The sequence below is a fragment of the Manis pentadactyla genome, chromosome 4 (assembly GCF_030020395.1).
Source record: "Manis pentadactyla isolate mManPen7 chromosome 4, mManPen7.hap1, whole genome shotgun sequence".
NCBI lineage: Eukaryota > Metazoa > Chordata > Mammalia > Pholidota > Manidae > Manis > Manis pentadactyla.
The window spans coordinates 63,749,086-63,768,807 of NC_080022.1; the positions used below are offsets into that span (position 1 = coordinate 63,749,086).

The window sequence follows — 19,722 nt, forward strand, 5'->3', positions numbered from 1 at the left end:
GTGCTGTGGTGGAAACTGCAGGATAGCTCTTCATCCAGCAAGGTCCCTCTAGTGTCCTTTACTGAGAAAGCTTTACATTATGCACACTTTGAGAAATGCTTATAGGATTCTGCCCATTATTGCAGAGCTTACATTAACGGGTGAATTTGGAACTGTGACAATAAATTGATAACTGGCACAACTTGTTTGGCTATCCGTCTCCTGGCCTCCACTAACCTTAAATATAAAACTATCAGTTATTTTATCAGCAACACACAACAAAATGCCTCTATATTTCTACCTAACAGGATACATCTACCCTTATAAGTGAGGAGGTTCTTTTACCTGAAATGAGAAAATGTGTATCTCCAACAGTCATTGTATACTAATTATCTCAAATTCAGCCATGGTCCCACTGAATAGTCTGTTACGTAAAGAATAAGTTGTAAAGTTAACCTTTAATAACTTATGTATAAAGTTTTTTTCAAAGTGAAATGAGATAGAAGAAAATGGTTAGTTTATACATATAAAAACATACATGCAACAAAGCATAGAGAAAACATCAAGGCTACTAGGGTTCTTGTTTTTTTTTTTTTTTTGGTTCTTGTTTTCTTAATTGCCTGTGAAGTTGTAGTTGATAATCTATGGGTTTTCTTCTTTCACTATTCATTCCATATTTCTGTTACCCTAAGAAATGTGTGGAGTAACCCACACCTTCATTCCTGAAGGGTCTGAGTCCTTAATCATGCCTTTTTTTTGGTTACTGTAGTTTTCCATTATTCCTTAATATTCTAAATACTAAGAGAAAAGTCAGAGAATCTCCTGCCCTCCACTAACCTTAAATATAAAACTATCACTTATTTTACCAGCAAAAATGGGTGTATTTGGGAATGGAAGAGAATTACAATTAAGGATATGCGAGCTTTGGCAAAACCATGGGCAAGTCCAGAGAACAAAGGAGAGGAACAGTCTGTTATAGAAAAGATGGTGGATTTGGGAAGGCTGTTACAAACAAAAGTCCACTGGAGTAAACTGGGAGTTCCAAGTATAGTGGCTTTTCGTTGGCTGAGTTGTGGCAGTCTCTCATTGGCTGGGTTGTTGCTAGGGTAGGGAAACCTTCCTTCCTCCTAATGGGTAGTAAAGTAGTAGCTAAATCGGTATTACCTTGCAAGGTTTGTCACTTCCAGTTGGGTCTGCAATTGAGGGTGAGTGATGGGGCCCAACAGCTCCATCAGCTGTCTTCCTGACTCCATGTTAGTGAGGTTTCCCTTTATTAATTTTCAGTTCCTACATAGTCCACTTTTCTTCCATTGTGTGTAGCAACATGATTTCCACTTTGAAATCAGGACTGACCCCTCCATCCTTAGGTAACCCTCCCCTGTTTGTTTTTTTTCTTTCTGTTGGTTCAGTAGCATACATAAGGAGCCCAAAATATCCAGGTGGTAGTTTCATTTTCCACTTCAGTGGAACCATTGTGTAACTTGGTGGAACCAAAAACCTGTGGAGACTAAGCTCTCCAAATCAGTAGAGCTCAAGTTGCCAGGATGGGAAGCAAAAATTACTCAGGTGGGTTAGTAGATATGATAGAGTAGCTACTCCCAGTTGCACCCCTTGATTATGACTATGAACATCATATAATGCTCTCTGATTCAAAATATAAACTACATTATGTAAGACAGAACCCCATTCTTTAAAGGTTTTTCTCCTAATTGGCACGGTAACTGAATCTTCAGTAATCTTTTCTGTCTTTCAGTTAAGCCAGACATATTTGGTGAAGGGGTATATGGTTAGACAAGTTCATTCAATGGTCATAAGCCCATTAATAAATTTCTTTTGCTGAAATGTGTTCCTTGATCAGACACTATACTGTGTGGGATGCCATGATCGTAGATAAGGCATTCTGTGAGTTCACAGATGGTGATGTGGCAGAAGTACTGTGGGAAAGGAAGGCATATCCGTGTCTAGAATATGTGTTTATTCCAGTGAGAGCAAATATCTGTCCCCTCCCTGGTGGAAGAAATCCAGCCTAACTAATCTTAAGACAGTGGGCTGTGCCTCTGGGAAGTAGTGCTATGTAGAGCATTTAAAGTTGATCTCTGCTGTTGGCCGATTAGGCACTTAGCAGTGGGGTTAACCAGGTCAACCTTAGTAAGAGGAAGTTCATGTTGTTGATTTTATACATAGCAACCATCCCTGTTACCATGGCCACTTTGTTCATGGATCTATTGAGGAAGCACTGGGGTGGCTGGGAAAAAGAGGCTTACTGACATCCACAGAGCATGGAATTTTGTCTACCTGATTATTAAGTATCTTTTTGACAGTGGATGCCCTTTGTTGGGCATTCACCTGAGATACAAATATTTTCAAAGTTTATGCTCATTCTAGGAGATCCATCCACATTCTTTTTACCCAGCTTTCCTTGTCCCGATTTTTCAATCATGTTCATTCCAAGTCCCTGAACCACCCAACTAGACTATTAACAACTGCCCATGAACAGGTCGAACTCTGTACCTCTGGTCATCCTTCATACTGGACATGGTGGACAAACAAATGCTCAAATTTATGCCCAAAAGAAAGATCAAACTGAACAAAACAATTCAAAAAATTAGAAGAGAATAGTGATGTATATCAAATATCTCAGTGATGGAGGAGTGTCTTAGCAGGAAAGCAATGGGAGAGATTATAAAGGAAAAGATTGTTTATACAAAAGTAGAAATTTTTGAGATATCAATAAAATTAAGGTTGCCACAAGTATAAAGTATTGTCATTGATTTACAAAATTATCATAAAAACTGATTGAAAACAATTAAGACCTAGTAAAAACTGTAGAAAATGGGTATAAACATCTCAAAAGAAAATCTAGAAAACAAATGGATATATTGTTATGTTCAGTTTTGATAGTAATTCTTAAAAATACAAATCTAAGCACCAGTCCTTTAGCTAATAATAATAATAGTAATAATAATAATAATACATTTCAGAAGTTAGTAATGGTTAAGGACACAGAAAGATTGTTTTTTCTCATATACTGTTCATGGAATTAAAAATTGGTAAACTTCTGACAAGAAATTTGGCAACACATACATACAAGGTTTTAAAAATTGTGGTTTTCCTTGGTTCCAGTGATTTGACTTCTAAGGATCAACTTTAAGGAAATAATAGGAGACCCAGAAAACAGATCCTTGCACTAGGATGCTCATTATACTATTACTTATAGTAGATAAAAGTATAAGTGTTCTTTAAGAAGTTTAAGGGAGATGTCTTCTGAGTGATTTCCACTAGAACTTGGTATTTATTTTCCAATCAAAGTTAGGAAGGTCATATTCTATTAAAGAATTTAAACTGACTCCATAGACCTAATAAATATTCAATCACCATGTGTAACATGGCTTTAATGACAAAATAGGTTCTGAGATCTAGGCACAACAGATTTTTTTAACCAAAATATTCCTTTTTAAAAAAAATTTTTTATTAAGGTCTTATTGATATACACTCTTATGAAGGTTTCACATGAGAAAACAATGTGGTTATTACATTTACCCATATTATCAAGTCCCAACCCATACCCCAATGCAGTCACTGTCCATCAGTGTAGTAAGATGAAACAGATTCACTATTTGCCTTCTATGTGCTGCACTGTGTTCCCAGTGATCCCCAACACCATGTGTACTAAACATAATACCCCTCAATCCCTTCCTCCCTCCCCACCTGCCCTCCCACACCGTTCCCTTTGGTACCACTAGTCCCTTCTTGGAGTCTGTGAGTCTGCTGCTATTTTGTTCCTTCAGTTTTGCTTCATTGTTATAGTCCACAAATGAGGGAAATCATTTGGCACTAATCTTTCTCCACCTGGCTTATTTCACTGAGCATAATACCCTCTAGTTCCATCCATGTTCTTGCAAATGGTAGGATTTGTTTCTTTCTTATGGCTGAATAATATTCCATTGTGTATATGTACCACCTCTTCTTTATCCATTCATCTACTGATGGACACTTAGGATGCTTCCATATCTTGACTATTATAAAAAGTGCTGTGATAACATAGGGGTGCATGTGTCTTTTTGAATGTGAGAAGTTGTATTCTTTGGGTAAATTTCAAGGATTGGGATTCCCAGGTCAAATGGTATTTCTTTTTTTAGTTTTTTTGAGGAACCTCCATATTGCTTTCCACAATGGTTGAACTAGCTTACATTCCCACCAGTAATGTAGGAGGGTTCCCATTTCTCCACATCCTCACCAGCACTTGTTGTTCTTAGTCTTTTTGATGCTAGTCATCCTTACTGGTATGAGGTGATATCTCATTGTGGTTTTAATTTGCATTTCCCTGATGATAAGTGATGTGGAGCATTTTTTCATGTGTCTATTGGCCATCTGAATTTCTTCTTTGGAGAACTGTCTTCGGATCCTCTGCCCATTTTTTAATCAGGTTATTTGATTTTTGGGTGTTGAGGCATGTGAGTTCTTTATATATTTTGGATGTTAACCCCTTGTCAGATATGTCTTTTACAAATATATTCCCCCATACTGTAGGATGCCACCGATTTCTGTATATTAATTTTGTATCCTGCAACTTTGCTGAATTCAGATATTAGATCTAGTAGTTTTGGAGTGGATTCTTTAGGGATTTTTATGTACAATATCATGTCATCTGCAAACAGTGACAGTTTAACTTCTTCTTGCCAATCTGGATGCCATTTATTTCTTTGTGTTGTCTGATTGCTGTAGCCAGGACCTCCAGTACTATGTTGAATAGAATTGGGGAGAGTGGGCATCCTTGTCTTGTTCCCAATCTTAAAGGAAAAGCTTTCTATTCTATTTTTATGGTGTCTTTGAGTGATGCTGGCCTTATAGAATGAGTTTTAAAGTATTCCCTCCTCTTCTACTTTTTGGAAAACTTTATAGAGGATGGGTATTAGGTCTTCACTAAATGTTTGATGAAATTCAGCAGTGAAGCCATCTGGTCCAAGGGTTTTTATATTAGGTAGGTTTTTGATTACTAATTCAATTTCATTGCTGGTAATTGGTCTGTTCAGATTTTCTGTTTCTTTTTGGGTCAGTCTTGGAAGGTTGTATTTTTCTAGAAAGTTATGCATTTCTTCTAGGTTATCCAATTTGTTAGCATATAATTTTTCATAGTATTCTCTAATAATTCTTTGTATTTATTTGGTGTCTGTAGTGATTTTTCCTTTCTCATTTCTGATTCTGTTTATATGAGTAGACTTTTTTTCTTGATAAGTCTGGCTAGGGGTTTATCTATTTTGTTCATTTTCTTGAAGAACCAGCTCTTACCATCATTGATTGTTTCTATTGTTTTATTCTTCTCGATTTCATTTATTTCTGCTCTAATCTTTATTATGTCCCTCCTTCTACTGACTTTGGTCTTCATTTTTCTTCTTTTTTTAGTTTTGTTAGTTGTGAGTTTAGACTGCTCATATGGGATTGTTCTTTATTCCTGAGGTAGGCCTATATTGCAATATACTTTCCTCTTAGCATGGCCTTTGCTGCGTTGATTTTGCAGTGTTGAATTATTGTTGTTATTTGTCTCCATATATTGCTTGATATCTGTTTTTATTTGGTCATTGATCCATTGGTTATTTAGGAGCATGTTGTGAAGCCTCCATGTGTTTGTGGGATTTTTCATTTTCCTTGCATTATTTATTTCTAGTTTCATACCTTTGTGGTCTGAGAAACTGGTTGGTACAATTTCAGTCATTTTGAATTTACTGAGGCTCTTTTTGTGGCCTAATATACAATCTATTCTTGAAAATGTTCCATGTGCACTTGAGAAGAATGTGTATTCTGCTGCTTTTGGGTGTAGAATTCTGTAGATGTCTGTTAGGTCCATCTGTTCTAATGTGTTGTTTAGTGCCTTTGTCTCCTTATTTATTTTCTGTCTGGTGGATATGTCCTTCAGAGTGAGTGAAGTGTTGAAGTCTCCTAGAATGAATGCATTGCATTCTATTTCCCCTTTTAATTCTGTTAGTATTTGTTTCACGTATGTTGGTGCTCCTGTGTTGGGCTCATAGATATTTATAACAGTTATATCTTCTTGTTGTATTAACCCTTTTATCACTATGTAATGTCCTTCTTTGTCTCTTGTGACTTTGTTTTGAAGTCTATTTTGTCTGATACAAGTACTGCAACTCCTCCTTTTTTCTCCCTATTATTTGCATGAAATATCTTTTTCCATCCCTTCACCTTTAGTCTGTGTATGACTTTGGATTTAAAGTGAGTTTCTTGTAGGCAGCATATAGATGGATCTTGATTTTTTATCCATTCAGTGACTCTATGTCTTTTGATTGGTGCATTCAGTCCATTTACATTTAGAGTGATTAATGGTATGTATGTATGTTTTGCCACTGCAGTCTTTAGATTTGTGGTTCAAAGGTTCAAGGTTAACTTCCTTACTATCTAAGAGTCTAATTTAACTCTCTTAATATGCTTACAAACACAATCTAAAGGTCCCTTTTTTTTCCTCCTTTTTCTTCCTCCTCCTTTCTTTTTATATTAGATATCATATTCTATACTCTTTGTCTATCCCTTGATTCACTTTGGGGATAGTTAATTTAATTTTGTGTTTGCTTAGTAATTAACTGTTCTACTCTCTTTTCTGTGGTTTTATTACCTCTGTTGACAGCTATTAAACCTTAGGAACACTTCCATCTATAGCAGTCCCTCCAAAATACACTGTAGAGGTGGTTTGTTTGAGGTAAATTCTCTCAGCTTTTGCTTATCTGGAAATTGTTTAATCCTTCCTTCAAATTTAACTGATAATCTTGCCAGATAAGTAATCTTGGTTCAAGGCCCTTCTGCTTCATTGCATTAAATACATCATGCCACTCCCTTCTGGCCTGTAAGGTTTCTGCTGAGAAGTCTGATGATAGCCTGATGGCCTTTCCTTTGTATGTGATCTTATTTCTCTCTCTGGCTGCTTTTAATAGTCTGTCCTTATCCTTGATCTTTGACATTTTAATTACTATATGTCTTGGTGTTGTCTTCCTTGGATCCCTTGTGTTGGGATATCTGTGCACCTCCATGGCCTGAGAGACTATCTCATTCCCCAGATTGGGGAATTTTTCAGCAATTATCTCCTCAAAGACACTAATCCTTTTTCTCTCTTTTCTTCTTCTGGTACTCCTATAATGTGAATATTCTTCCATTTGGATTGGTCACACAGTTCTTTCAATATTCTTTCATTCTTAGAGGTCCTTTTTTCTCTCAGTGCCTCAGCTTCTTTGTATTCCTCTTCTCTAGTTTCTATTTCATTTTTTGTCTCCTCTACCATATCTGATCTGCTTTTAATACCCTCCATTGTGCTCTTGAACCATTGGATCTCTGACCAGAATTCATTCCTGAGTTACTGAATATCTTTCCTTACCTCTATGAGCATGTTAATCATTTTTATTTTGAACTCTCTTTCAGGAAGATTCATGAGATCAATGTCATTTAAATCTTTCTCTGGAGTTGTATTAATAATTTTACTTTGAACCAGGTTCCTTTGGCCTTTCATATTTGTATATGGCACCCTCTAGTGTCCAGAAGCTCTACTCTCTGGAGCTGCTCAGCCCTTGAAGCAGTGTTGGGGGTCACAGGGGAGTGGTATTGGTGCTTGGGAGGGGGAAAGGGCTGTTTCCTGCTTCCCGGCTACTATGCGTGCCTCCACTGCCCGAACCAGTGGGCTGAGCACAGAGGTATAAGCCTGTATGCTTCACATTTTTAGTTGGTGTACACAAATCTTCCCTCTGGCTGGCCTAATGCCTGGTAGGGTTTGCTGGTTTGCAAGTCAGGTGGGGCTGGCGGGGAGAAAGGCCCAGTAGGCTTCATATCATGGAGAGGTTCTTTGGAGCTGCGTATCCAGCCAGGGAGCTGGAGCACCTGAAGATTGTGATAGCTCCCAGCCTGCTGGGGAGAGTGCACCTGGGCAATTTTGTCTACCTGTCCTTTCTCCTGAGCAACAAGCTCTTTGCAATCCTTGCCCCTTTAGCAGCCCTCTTGCTAAAGCCTTCCTTGTTAGGAAGTCTCTCAGATTGCCCACCTTTCTTTTGTTCCAGAGCAGCCAGATATGGATCCCTGCTTTCCAGAAGCGGCTGGAATATCAGTCTCTCCAGGAATTCTGCTTGTCTTAGCTTTCCAACCCCCTAATCACAAAAGTACCATTGAAGCCCCATGAAATGTAGGTTTGTGCTCCTAGAGCAGATATCTGGAGTTAGGTATTCAGCAGTCTCTGGCCTCCACTCCCTCCATGCTCTGTTTCTCTTCCTCCCACCAGTGAACTGGGGTGGGGGAAGGGCTTGGGTCCCATGCCACAGCTTTGGTATGTTACCCTGTTCCATGAGGTCTCCTCTTTTCTCCAGGTGTATGCAGTCTGGTGCAGTCCTTTTCCCTGTTGCTCTTTCATGATTAGTTGTAGTAATTATATTTTTGTATTATTTGCAGTTTTAGGAGGAAGCCTCTATCTCACCTCTCATGCTGCCATCTTTAATCCAATCACAATAGATTTTTAAGTTAACTCTTAAGTTGACTACTGACTGAGATAGCATAAATTTATGTTTTGTAGGTATTGGAAGAAGAAAAAAGAAAAAAGAATCTAGTCAGGGAGGGAAAGGAGAGAACAAGAAAATGGTATATACTGGAAGGTTGACAAGTGAATAAAAGATAATTTTGCTTCTTTGAAAATAAAATTTTAGATATTTTTAGTCTGACTTTTTTTCATCTATGGTGTCCTATATTTAAATAATTTCACAAAAAATTTTTCGTATTATTGCATCTCTTATAAAAACTATGTGGAAAGTGGTATTTCCAATTTACAGATGAAGAAATGTAACTTCAGAGTAGTTAAAAGCTAACCTGAAAATAGTTTGTAAGGCACAGAACTCAAATCTGTAATGTATGTAGTGGATAAGAGCACCTGCTCTGGATTCAGGCTGCTTGCATAAAAATTCTGACTCAACCTGTTCATCCATGCCTCAGGCTTCTTATAAGTAAATGGAGAAAATATTGTCAAATTTGGTGTAATGATTCTGACAGTTACATGAATTAACCCAAGTAAATAACTTAGAATATTCTTGGCATATTAATAAAATATCTGACATTATGCAGATATCTCATAATTGAGTTTATAGTTTATAATGTTTTATAATTTATAAAATATATATATATATATATAAAATCTCACTGATCCTTTCAGCCTTCTGAGTTAGGCAGGGCAGTTATTACATTATATTTTGTGATTTATGATTATAATGAAATAATTTGCTCAAATTCATATACCTTTTAAATGACAAGAGTAGGATAAATAAGTTTTCCAATTTCAAATTCAGTGTTCCTTTATGACTCTATTCCAATAAAATGTAAAATAAAGCAACATATAAATGTATTATTTCTAAATGTGAGGTTAAGTTTTGGCAAAATACTTTCAGAATTAACATGTTTATTTGGTCTGCATATGAAAAGTTATTTTGTGGTGAGGCAAAAAAAATTATTTTCTTGGGTATTAATAGCCATGTCCTAGACTTGGTGCTTTGAGGTCTTATGAATAAGAATTAGAAAGTTTTATTATTAATGTTTACACATTTTCTTTAAAAAAAATGTTTGACAGCTACATCCTCATCTTCAGTTTCTGCACACTCCCCATCAGTTATTGTGGCTGTTGTAGAAGGGAGAGGACTTGCCAGAGGTGAAATAGGAATGGCAAGTATTGATTTAAAAAGCCCTCAAATTATATTATCTCAGTTTGCAGATAATACAACATATGCAAAGGTAAGTATTTATACTCCTAGAAAATGGTTGATCTAGTGGGTACTATGTGTATTTTCAAGTCATTGTTTTCCTAATTAGTTTACTTTTTGATAAAGATTATTTATGATAGCACCAATGCATATTACTTTGAATAAAAATAAAATTGTTTTACATCTGACTTTAACTTTTTGAATCTGTTTTGTCCTAAAAATACTGTGGTTTGCTGTTACTTGAACATTCCAAATTACTGTTAATGTTAGTTTCTAAAATTAGTATCTTTTAATTAATTCCTGGACTTACTCTAAAGATAAGATATGCTGTCTCTAAAGGGCTGTTTCCACTGAACTGTATTTGAACTTTATTTTCCAGAGTTAAGGGAAACGTGTCTTAATCATAATTTAGTCTCTGCTTGCCTTCACTTTCTATCACTCATCATTAATTTGGGCCACTGTCTTATTGTCATGGGAATTCACATGATTTATCAGGTAGAAGGTAGTCTATTCCTAATCTCATATTCTAAAATGTTATTGGCCCAATTCCTATTATTAAAAAATGTGATATACTGTTATTTTTAATGTCTTACTGTTCTTTATTCCTTTCCCTAATTCCTCTTATGGTTCCCTTTTCCTACCTAATAATTATTTTTTAACATACCTAACAACCTAAATGATACACTAGTACTGCATACTAACTTTATCTCTGGGTATTTAACATTTTTATGTAATTATAAAGAATAGAAAAAAGATTTTTGTTTTAAACAGGAATGTTTAGAAAATTAAAAATTTCTGTGTCTAGAATAGTTCCCAGAAATGCACCTTATACTGTGAAAAGCTTAAGTCATAAAGCAGATGTTTCTCATCTGTGTTTCTGTATACTTAAACTCCAAACTGTTCCAGGGTGGAATAGCTCTTGAAGCACCATAGTTAAACTATTGAATGTGCTTATTTTTTTTTCAGGGAGATGGATAAAATACTGAGTAGAAGAATTTATTTTAAAAAATCTTACTTTAAGAATATGTATTTGATAAGTTCATACTAATTTTTTGGGTTAGAACTGTTATAAACTATTGTGAGTAAAATATAGCCTATGTTTATAATAATGCTTTATATTTGTACTTATATAGGAAATATGTTTACTACATTACCATTAGAAGCATATTGTAATTGAAGTATGTAATTAGGACAGTGGTTATTTTGTATATATATGAATTAGTTTTAAGTGTTTATCTTGAAAAGTATGGAACTTTTTTAGTTTTGGAGACTCTTAAGCTTTCATTTAAGAAATTATTTATTCAAATGATTTTAGGTAATCACCAAACTCAAAATTTTATCACCTTTGGAAATAATAATGTCAAATACTGCTTGTGTTGTGGGGAATTCGACCAAGTTGTTTACTCTGATCACAGAAAATTTCAAGGTAAGTGATTTTTATTCTTAATAGTAACAGTCAAGATTTTACTTTACTTGAAATCCATTTTATAATGGCATTCTAAAGTAATTTGAGTAGCTTTATGTTTACCCTAAAGTACTCATTAAATTATCCTAAGTAAGGGACTATTGATACATAAAATAAAAATGACAGGAAATTCAGTTCTTTGACTTGGCACCCTTGATCTACTCTAAATAAAAGGAAAAATGTTTCAGGTAATAAGGTTTCTCAGAGTGCACAGGAATCAGTCCGTTAAAGAAAGCCTGGATTTCCTTAGATGTAGCTTTCTAGAAACTGCTTGTTGTACTGCCAGATTAGTTGAAATTGAAGTTCGTATATTTCTATATAAGCAGCTATCAGAAAATACTTTTTTTTTTGGAATTTGATCTATATTACAGAATTGTTTCAACTTCCCCTGGTAGCATGTACTGCCTCAAAAATATCCTAGTACTGTAGCCTCCATCTGTGAGACTGTGATAGCTAAGTTCTCTGGAACCTTATCCCACCAATGCACTCCCCCTCAGTTAATATCTCCCCTTTCACAAATCAGTTTTGTGGAATAGGGGCTGTGATTCCAAACCAAGTAGGCAGCATTGCAGTTGTAATAATTCCTGAGAATGCAAATTATTTTCAGAATATACTATATTTTGTTATGTTTGAGAACTTAACCTTTAATACAGTTGGAAACAAGCTGAGATTAAGGGTCTGATGAGTTTTTATTATTCTTAATATATTCAGCATCTGAAACATATAAGATTTTTTGTGGTGCTCTTAGAGATCCGATATAGCACAGCTGTGTTTGACTCATTGCCAGAAATGGTCCCTGTGGTATATCTGTGGTTGTCTCTATTAGACAAATCTCTGTTATCTCCTTTACTCATTACTTCAATCACCTTTATTTATGTATATATTTCCAACTTTTGTTATTTTGTCTTGCTTAATCATTAAGCTTTTTAGTTGTAAATAATGGAAATTCAACTTAAACAAGCTTAATTAAAACAGAAAATTTATTGGCTTATGTAATTGGGAAGCCAGATGGTTGGATAGATCATGTCTCTACTTCATCCCACCCCCTCTTTTTTTTAAACTGCAGACAGGTTACCTTTATGAGGTTTAAGAATATGATTGTTAGTTCCAGGCTGATGGTATCTCAGTTTAACCAACTCAGAAAAACATAAATTCTTTCTACTAGTGTTCATATATGAATTCCAGGAAAGGACCTAACTGGTCCTGCTTTGTTCATGTTTCCACATGTTAGACTAATTACTATTTCTGGATACAGAAGCACTATGATTGATTAAATCTAAATTTGAATTTCAGCTCTGGTGCATATCAGTTGTATAATGTTAGAAAAGTCACTTGATTTTTCAGAATTTTACTTACAGGAAAGTTATAGTTAATACAAGACATATTATCTTATATCATAGACTTATTGTGAATGTTAGATAACTGTTAAAACAGTCTTGGCACATAACAAATTCCCTCCCTGCTTGTTATTCCCTCCCCCCTTTATTACTGCTGTTTCCAGTTCATTGTTATTATATTACCTTTCTTACTTATTGCTTTCCTTCAAAGTAAATACACCTTTATTTTACGGCTTCATACTTTTTTTTCTTTTAAAAAAAAATCTCAGTTATGTCAGAGGATATAAGGCTGAGTGTATAATTTATGTGGTGATGTTGCTGTAGAATGAAATTAGTGGAAGTTCGAGACTCTCATGTTTATTTTTTGTTATTGTACCTAATATATTCAGTTAAATTTCATGTGAGTATGGTCTAATAGTGCTATAGACTACCATAATTCACTTAGCAAAACAGATGATCATTCTCTTTTTGTAAATAACTAAGAAAATATTTGAAGTCTGGAAAATAATTAATACAAAATAAACTGTATGCAATATTTAAGCTATCTACCTATGTACCAGCATATATTTAAGAGAGCTGTTTTCAGCAAGCACATGAAACTCAAGATGTGTTTTGAAATTAAAACTTCTTTTCAGAATGTTAATTTCACTACTATCCAAAGGAAATACTTCAATGAAACAAAAGGATTAGAGTACATCGAACAGTTATGCATAGCAGAATTCAGCACTGTGCTAATGGAGGTTCAGTCCAAGTAAGTTATGAGTTAAGGAAAGTAATAAATCTCTGGTGTGAGTTCCATGAAGGCAAGGTCTTTGTCTGTTTTGTTCTCTGCTATATCCCTACCACCTAGAAAATATCCTGCCTTATATAATACAAACTCATTAATTATTGAAATATTTACACAGTTATTAACTAAAATTTATATACAAGGCATATCTTGCTAACCTATTTTATAGAGAATTTCTCCAAATTAGTTATAATCTATCACCCTAATTGTTGTTGTTGACTTTATTTTGAAGTGAAAAGCTTAAGTAGCTACAGCAATCTAGAAATATAAGGGCACAGAAGTGAACCACAGTTAGCTGTATTCCTGTTACTTCATACCTATATTCTTAAAAGATTCAGCATGGGACAGAGGATATTTTTGGAAAGGATATTTCTTAGAACATGTAAATAGATGCTTTCTTTGAGCCAGGTTCTGACCAACTGTTTACTCAGTTAATCCCAATGACTGTTAAGAGATTATAACATACTTTCCTGTACATTGGAATATCCTAACTCTACCTTTAAAGCTCTCAGACTCTTTCAACATTATTTGAGTGCTTAGAATGATACATCAAAAATTGAGACAAATTACCGTTGAATGTTGTCTTCTAATATATGTATGTATGTTGTATTGGAGTTTAATATCCATTAAATGTCAGATTTCAGAAAACTGTCTATTTTTAAACAATTTTTATTTGTTAGAGGTTAGTTCCCTAGATTTTAAAAATAAGGTACACCTGGTGGGCTTTTTCTCTGGATTTAAGCAATGCTATGCAAATGTTTATAGTTTTCCTAATACTAAGATGCAATATTTCCTTTTATAGCAATAATTTTTTTTATTCTAAAGATTTGTAGTGATGTATCACTGGTTAACTTACAGGTATTACTGCCTTGCAGCTGTTGCAGCTTTATTAAAATATGTTGAATTTATTCAAAATTCAGTTTATGCACCAAAATCTCTGAAGATTTGTTTCCAGGGTAGTGAACAGACAGCCATGATAGATTCATCATCAGCCCAAAACCTTGAGTTAATAATTAATAATCAAGATTGTAGGTAAGATCATCCAATTTTTTTCTTATAAACATATCATATATTTTATTATGTCACTTTTTTAATGAATAGTTACTTTATACTTCTTTAAATTGTTTGATGGAGTAATATTGAATAAACATATTTTTAACCATTGTACCATTGTTGCTGAGCTGCTCAGATGTTCCAAAGTCAGGTTTTAAAAAGATACTTGTTTTAAACAACAAAAAACAAACAACCCTTCTCAAAACTAGACAGACATGAAGAGATATTCTCCAAAGAAGATGTACAAATGGCCTATGAACAATTGAGAAGATACTTAACATCACTTGTCGTTAGGGAAATGCAAAACAAAACTACAGTTACTACTTCATATCCATTAGGATGGTTATAATCAAGTAAATGGAAAGTAAGCATTGGTGAGGATGTGAAGAAATTGAGAGCCTTGTACATTTATGGTGCAAGTGTAAAATGGTACAGTTACTTTGGCAAACAGTATGGTGGTTTCTCAAAGAGTTAAACAGAGAATTGCCATATGATCCAGCATTTCACTTCTGGGTATATATCCAAAAGAATTGAAAGAAGGACTCATACAGTTACTTGCACAGAAGTGTTCTTAGGAGCATTGTTCACAGTAGCCGAAAGGTGGAAACAAACCAAATGTCCATCAGTGGGTAACTGACTGGATAAGCAAAATAAAGTATTTATATTTACAATAGAATATCACTTAGCATGAAAAAGGAAGGAAATTCTGACACATGCCACAAGATGTAAGAACCTTGAAAACATTGTGCTAAGTGAAATAAACCAAATACAAAAGGAAAAATATTTTATGATTCCACTTATATGAGGCACCTAGAATAGGCAAAATCATAGAGACAAAAAAGTTAGCAGGTTACCAGGGGCTGGGGAATGTGGGGATTGGGTAGCTGTTGTTTAATGGATTCAGAGTTTCTGTTTGGGATGATGAGACATTCTGGAAATGGATAGTGGTAACAGTTACACAATATTGCAAGTATGTTTAATGACACTTAATTATTGTTTAAAGTGGTTCAAATGGTAAATTTTATTTTATGTATGTTTTACCACAATAAAAAAGATGTATTCAGAATCCACAAAATTAAAATAACCAATTTTAAGAGCATCATGTACAGGACATTCAAGGGCCTATGTCATCATTTGAGAAGGAAAAAAAAATAGTTGGATCAACTCTTTGTGGTGTATTACCAGATTGCTGGTTTATTGGTTTATTAGCATTAAAGTACCAGGAATATTGATGGTGAGCATAGCATGAAAGGGAGGGAGGCAGGGAGAGGCACAGACAGACATACACATACATGCACACACAGTGATTATGGATTTTATAGTGAGTTACCTAAATTAGGATCAAAATGTTATAGAAGATAATGTAATCAGCATGTGATGGTTTTTATGGCGGAGAAGTGTTAATATGCGGTCAATTTGTTACAAAGAATTAATGAGTCATGGTTTTCTCCTTAAGGAATTACAGTCTAGAGGAGGAGACACATACTATTATTAACATGCATTAAGTATAATGATATAAAAGTTTACATAAACAATAATGGGATCATAGAGCATTAATATTGGATGGGTAAGGAATACAAGGGCAGTAATTAGGAACATCTTTCTAGAAGAGGTGTAATACGTAAGGTGAGTTTTGAAGTATAAATAGAAGTTATCTAAATGAAGTAGAAAAGGTGGTAAAAGTAAAAATTAGTCTTGACAACATGATTTTCAACCAACAGTATGGTATTTGCAAGGAAACTATAAGCTATTTAGTGTTAACTGATTGGTAACGTGCAGGGTGGGAGTAAGCTTAGAGTAGTTAAAACTCAACTTTCAGTAATACAACTTCACATATCAATGAAAGGGATAAACATGAATTTTAGTATTAAGAGCATAGAAGGGAATAAAGAGTACTTTGGAGAATTGAAACTTTAAGATGCTCAATGCCATTTTAAAGCCATAGTTGTTTAAATGCCTCTGTCACTTTGCACATTCTTGACTTCATTTTCAGTTATGTGGAATCTTCAAACATTATTTACTGTTGCAAACATGGAAACCCAGGCTAATTTTATTATTTACTTTAATCATTAAGAACAGTTTAGGTCTATCTAGGTACTGTTGGTATGAAGTAAAAAAGTGAAAAATAGTAAAAATAAGTACCACTGAATATACTACTTTTAGTTATCTATCAGTATAGTGGTCTCAGCACTTTTACAGTTCTGTTGATAATGATAGTCTAAAATTATAAAATTTTTTTAGGAGTTCATAATAAATTGTAGTTATTCCTTTTCAACCTAGTTGGAATATTTAATATTTTTCCTGTTGCTAGGTAAAAAGGGTTAAAATAGTATCTGGAAAAATTACTGTCATTGAATTCCTATTTTATAATAACATAGAAAGTCAATGGCCAAGGCTGGTTATTATTACAAAGTTTTGTAATCAGTTTTACTTTGTCAAATTTCATTAGTTCATGATTGTTTATCATTATCACTGTCAAACATTGCTTGAGTTTCTGTTATATATTAAGTGATAGGATAGGAGTTTATATTATAGTTGAAAATGAGAAATTGAGAAGTCTGTTCACAGACTTGAACCAAAGAATATCAGGTTTAAACATAGATCTTCTACCTACTGGACTATCTAAATAATTCTAGTGCTTCTGAAGACTTTTTACCTGTTGAGCACACAGTTTCACCTGTTATTAATTTCTACAGCAGTGACAGGTTTGTGAGTGCTCCACATTTTGCTTCTGCAGAAGTCAAGTTCTTAAAAAATGAAAAAAAAAAAGTGATTGAGATGTGTCTGTGATGAACCACCACCGCCCCAAAGCCAGGACGTGATTTGAGTAATTCCCTGAAAATTTGTTAAAATTGATATACCAAAAATCTGGTAGTCTAATGACTTAAACTAGGAGTCATTCTTGTTTTTTTCTTTTCTCAACCCAGATTCAATCCATCAGTAAATCCTCTTGACTCAACCTGTACAGTACATACCAATTTTGGATCACTTCTTACTATTTCCAAGGCTGTAGCCCTAACCCATATCTCCATAATTTCAGCCTGGACTACTATTATAGCTCCTAACTTATTTTTTTGCCTTCTTCTTGCCCTCCTACAATTAGTCTTTTCTCAGCAAGTGTCCAGAGTGTGATCCTTTTAAACTAAGAAATCAGAAGTTGAAACTCCCTTGCTTAAAATCTTGGGTGGCTGCCATTACATTCAGAATAGAATCTAGATGTTTTACCATGGCCTACAAGGACTTCCGTGGGCTAGCTTCTATCAGCTTCTTCATTCATCTCCCTCCAGTATTACCTTCACTTGCAAAGCTACACCAGCCTTGATCTTTATGGTTCTGGAGCAAGAAAGACTTCCTGGGCTTAAGTTGCTATTTTGCTTGGCCATTTTTTACCTGGTAATTCTTCTTGTTCACTTATTTGGAAACCTTGGACAAGTTATTTCTTTGTGTTTCAGTTCCCTCCCTTGTAAAATGTAGTTAATAATACCATCTACCTCATACCATGGTTGTTAGAATTCAATAATATATATAAAATACTTAAAACAGTGTCTGGCACAATGTTCAATATGTGTTAGCTGTTCTCATGACCAATGTCACCATCATCCCCATCCCATCATGAACTTTGCCTAGATGCCTTAAGTCAACTGCCAGATACAAACACAGGTCTTTCTGAACCAGCCTAACTAAAAGAACTCTATATAATCCTGTTTTGTTTGTTGGTTTGTTTGTTAACAGTTTCTTTACCTGCAATTATTTTCTTTCTCCTTGTAGTTCTCTAACTTCTGAAATTAGAACAAAGTGATTATAATAAATACTCATTTTATCAATGTAATAGTTATTTTTCATCTTAAGGGTATACTATTGATATCTTGCTATTTTTGATAGAATGCTATACACTAAGAACATTTTATATTAGTCTGAATATTGTCATTCAATAGAAAAAGATACTATTGATCCTTATTAATAAAAGTATGATTCATTGACTGACAGCATACTTAGGAGCTTATTCAAAATGTAGATTCTGACAGGCCTTACCCAGGCCTACTGAATCAGAATCCCCAAGTCATTTGTATACATGTTAAAGTTTGAGAATCACCACTGTAAGGAATAGGATTATTTAGAAAGTTAAATTGCAGTTTTCTTGGATTTTCCTTTCTGTACTTAATGAAATTTTCCTAACTTGTGTTTTCAAAGAAATAACCACACACTCTTTGGTGTTCTAAATTATACTAAAACTCCCGGAGGAAGTAGAAGACTTCGTTCTAATATATTGGAACCTCTAGTTGATACTCAAACCATTAACATGAGATTAGATTGTGTTCAAGAACTACTTCAAGATGAGGAACTCTTTTTTGGACTTCAGTCAGGTTAGTGAATATTATCTAATCTTATAAATGCAAATTATTTTAAAATGTATTGTTTTCTATAAGGATACCAGTCATATTGGATTAAGGCTCATCCTAATAACCTTATGTTAACCTGATTACATCTACAAAGATTCAATTTTCAAATACAATCACATTCAGATACCAGGGTCTGGAACTTCAAAACATCTTGGGGGACACAATTCAACCCATAACATGAGGTAAGAGAGTTGTCCTTGGCACCTGGCTATTTGTTTACTGACAGGGCAGTGCAATTTTCTTCTTAAATATGTAGGTGGAAGGACAGTTTATATGTATTGCTTCTAGTTCATTTCCTGGTTTCTGGTAGCTTGGTCTGTTTTCCATATGTCTGTTTTCCCAACCTTTCTCCCAGTGTTCTGGTAGTCTGAGCTGAAGGAGTACATGAAAAAGGCATGTATAGCCTAAACAGTTTTTACCCAGTCCAATTCCAAATACCTTTTAATTGACATAATTCTTTTAAAATTCTGGCATTATATTGACTGTGACTTTTCATTTCCTATGTTGTTGATTACATTCACTTTTTTGTATATATTCCTGTATTTGGTGAGACGTTGGGAAAGGTACCAATAGTCCATTTTTAATTGGTAACCCTTTTCTTGCTCACAGCACCATCTTGTTGGCCTACAGATACTTGTCATTTTGTAAAATACAAAAGAACCAGGAATATGGAAATTCATTTAATCATGTAATGTTAGTCAAGCTCCAACCATTGTTACCTTTTTAAACTTACTGCCACTAAATATGCAGTCGTACTCACCCATTTTTCCTTCCCTTTGTTTCAACTGTAAGTGGTATTCCTGCTCCTGTCTGTGAGTTCTGGATCCCATCCTTGCACTAATGGTCTCCTGTATCTTCAATATCTTTCTCTTTTCCTCAGGTCTCTCCCACCTGTGTAAAAAATCTCCCTGGACTTCATCTTCTCCAGCTACCACCTTATTTCTCTTCTCCCATTCATAACCAAACTTGCTGA

General features: G+C 34.5%; 1 protein-coding gene across 1 annotated transcript in view; it reads left to right on the forward strand.

The window, feature by feature from the left end:
- The window catches only part of MSH4 (mutS homolog 4), an 84,424-nt gene that overhangs the window by 8,473 nt on the left and 56,229 nt on the right, over positions 1-19,722 (forward strand). The window contains exons 3-7 of the mRNA XM_036890319.2: positions 9,578-9,738; positions 11,023-11,133; positions 13,145-13,260; positions 14,155-14,328; positions 18,541-18,713. Of these exons, the coding sequence (XP_036746214.2) occupies positions 9,578-9,738; positions 11,023-11,133; positions 13,145-13,260; positions 14,155-14,328; positions 18,541-18,713 (735 nt within the window). The remainder of the gene's footprint in view (positions 1-9,577; positions 9,739-11,022; positions 11,134-13,144; positions 13,261-14,154; positions 14,329-18,540; positions 18,714-19,722) is intronic.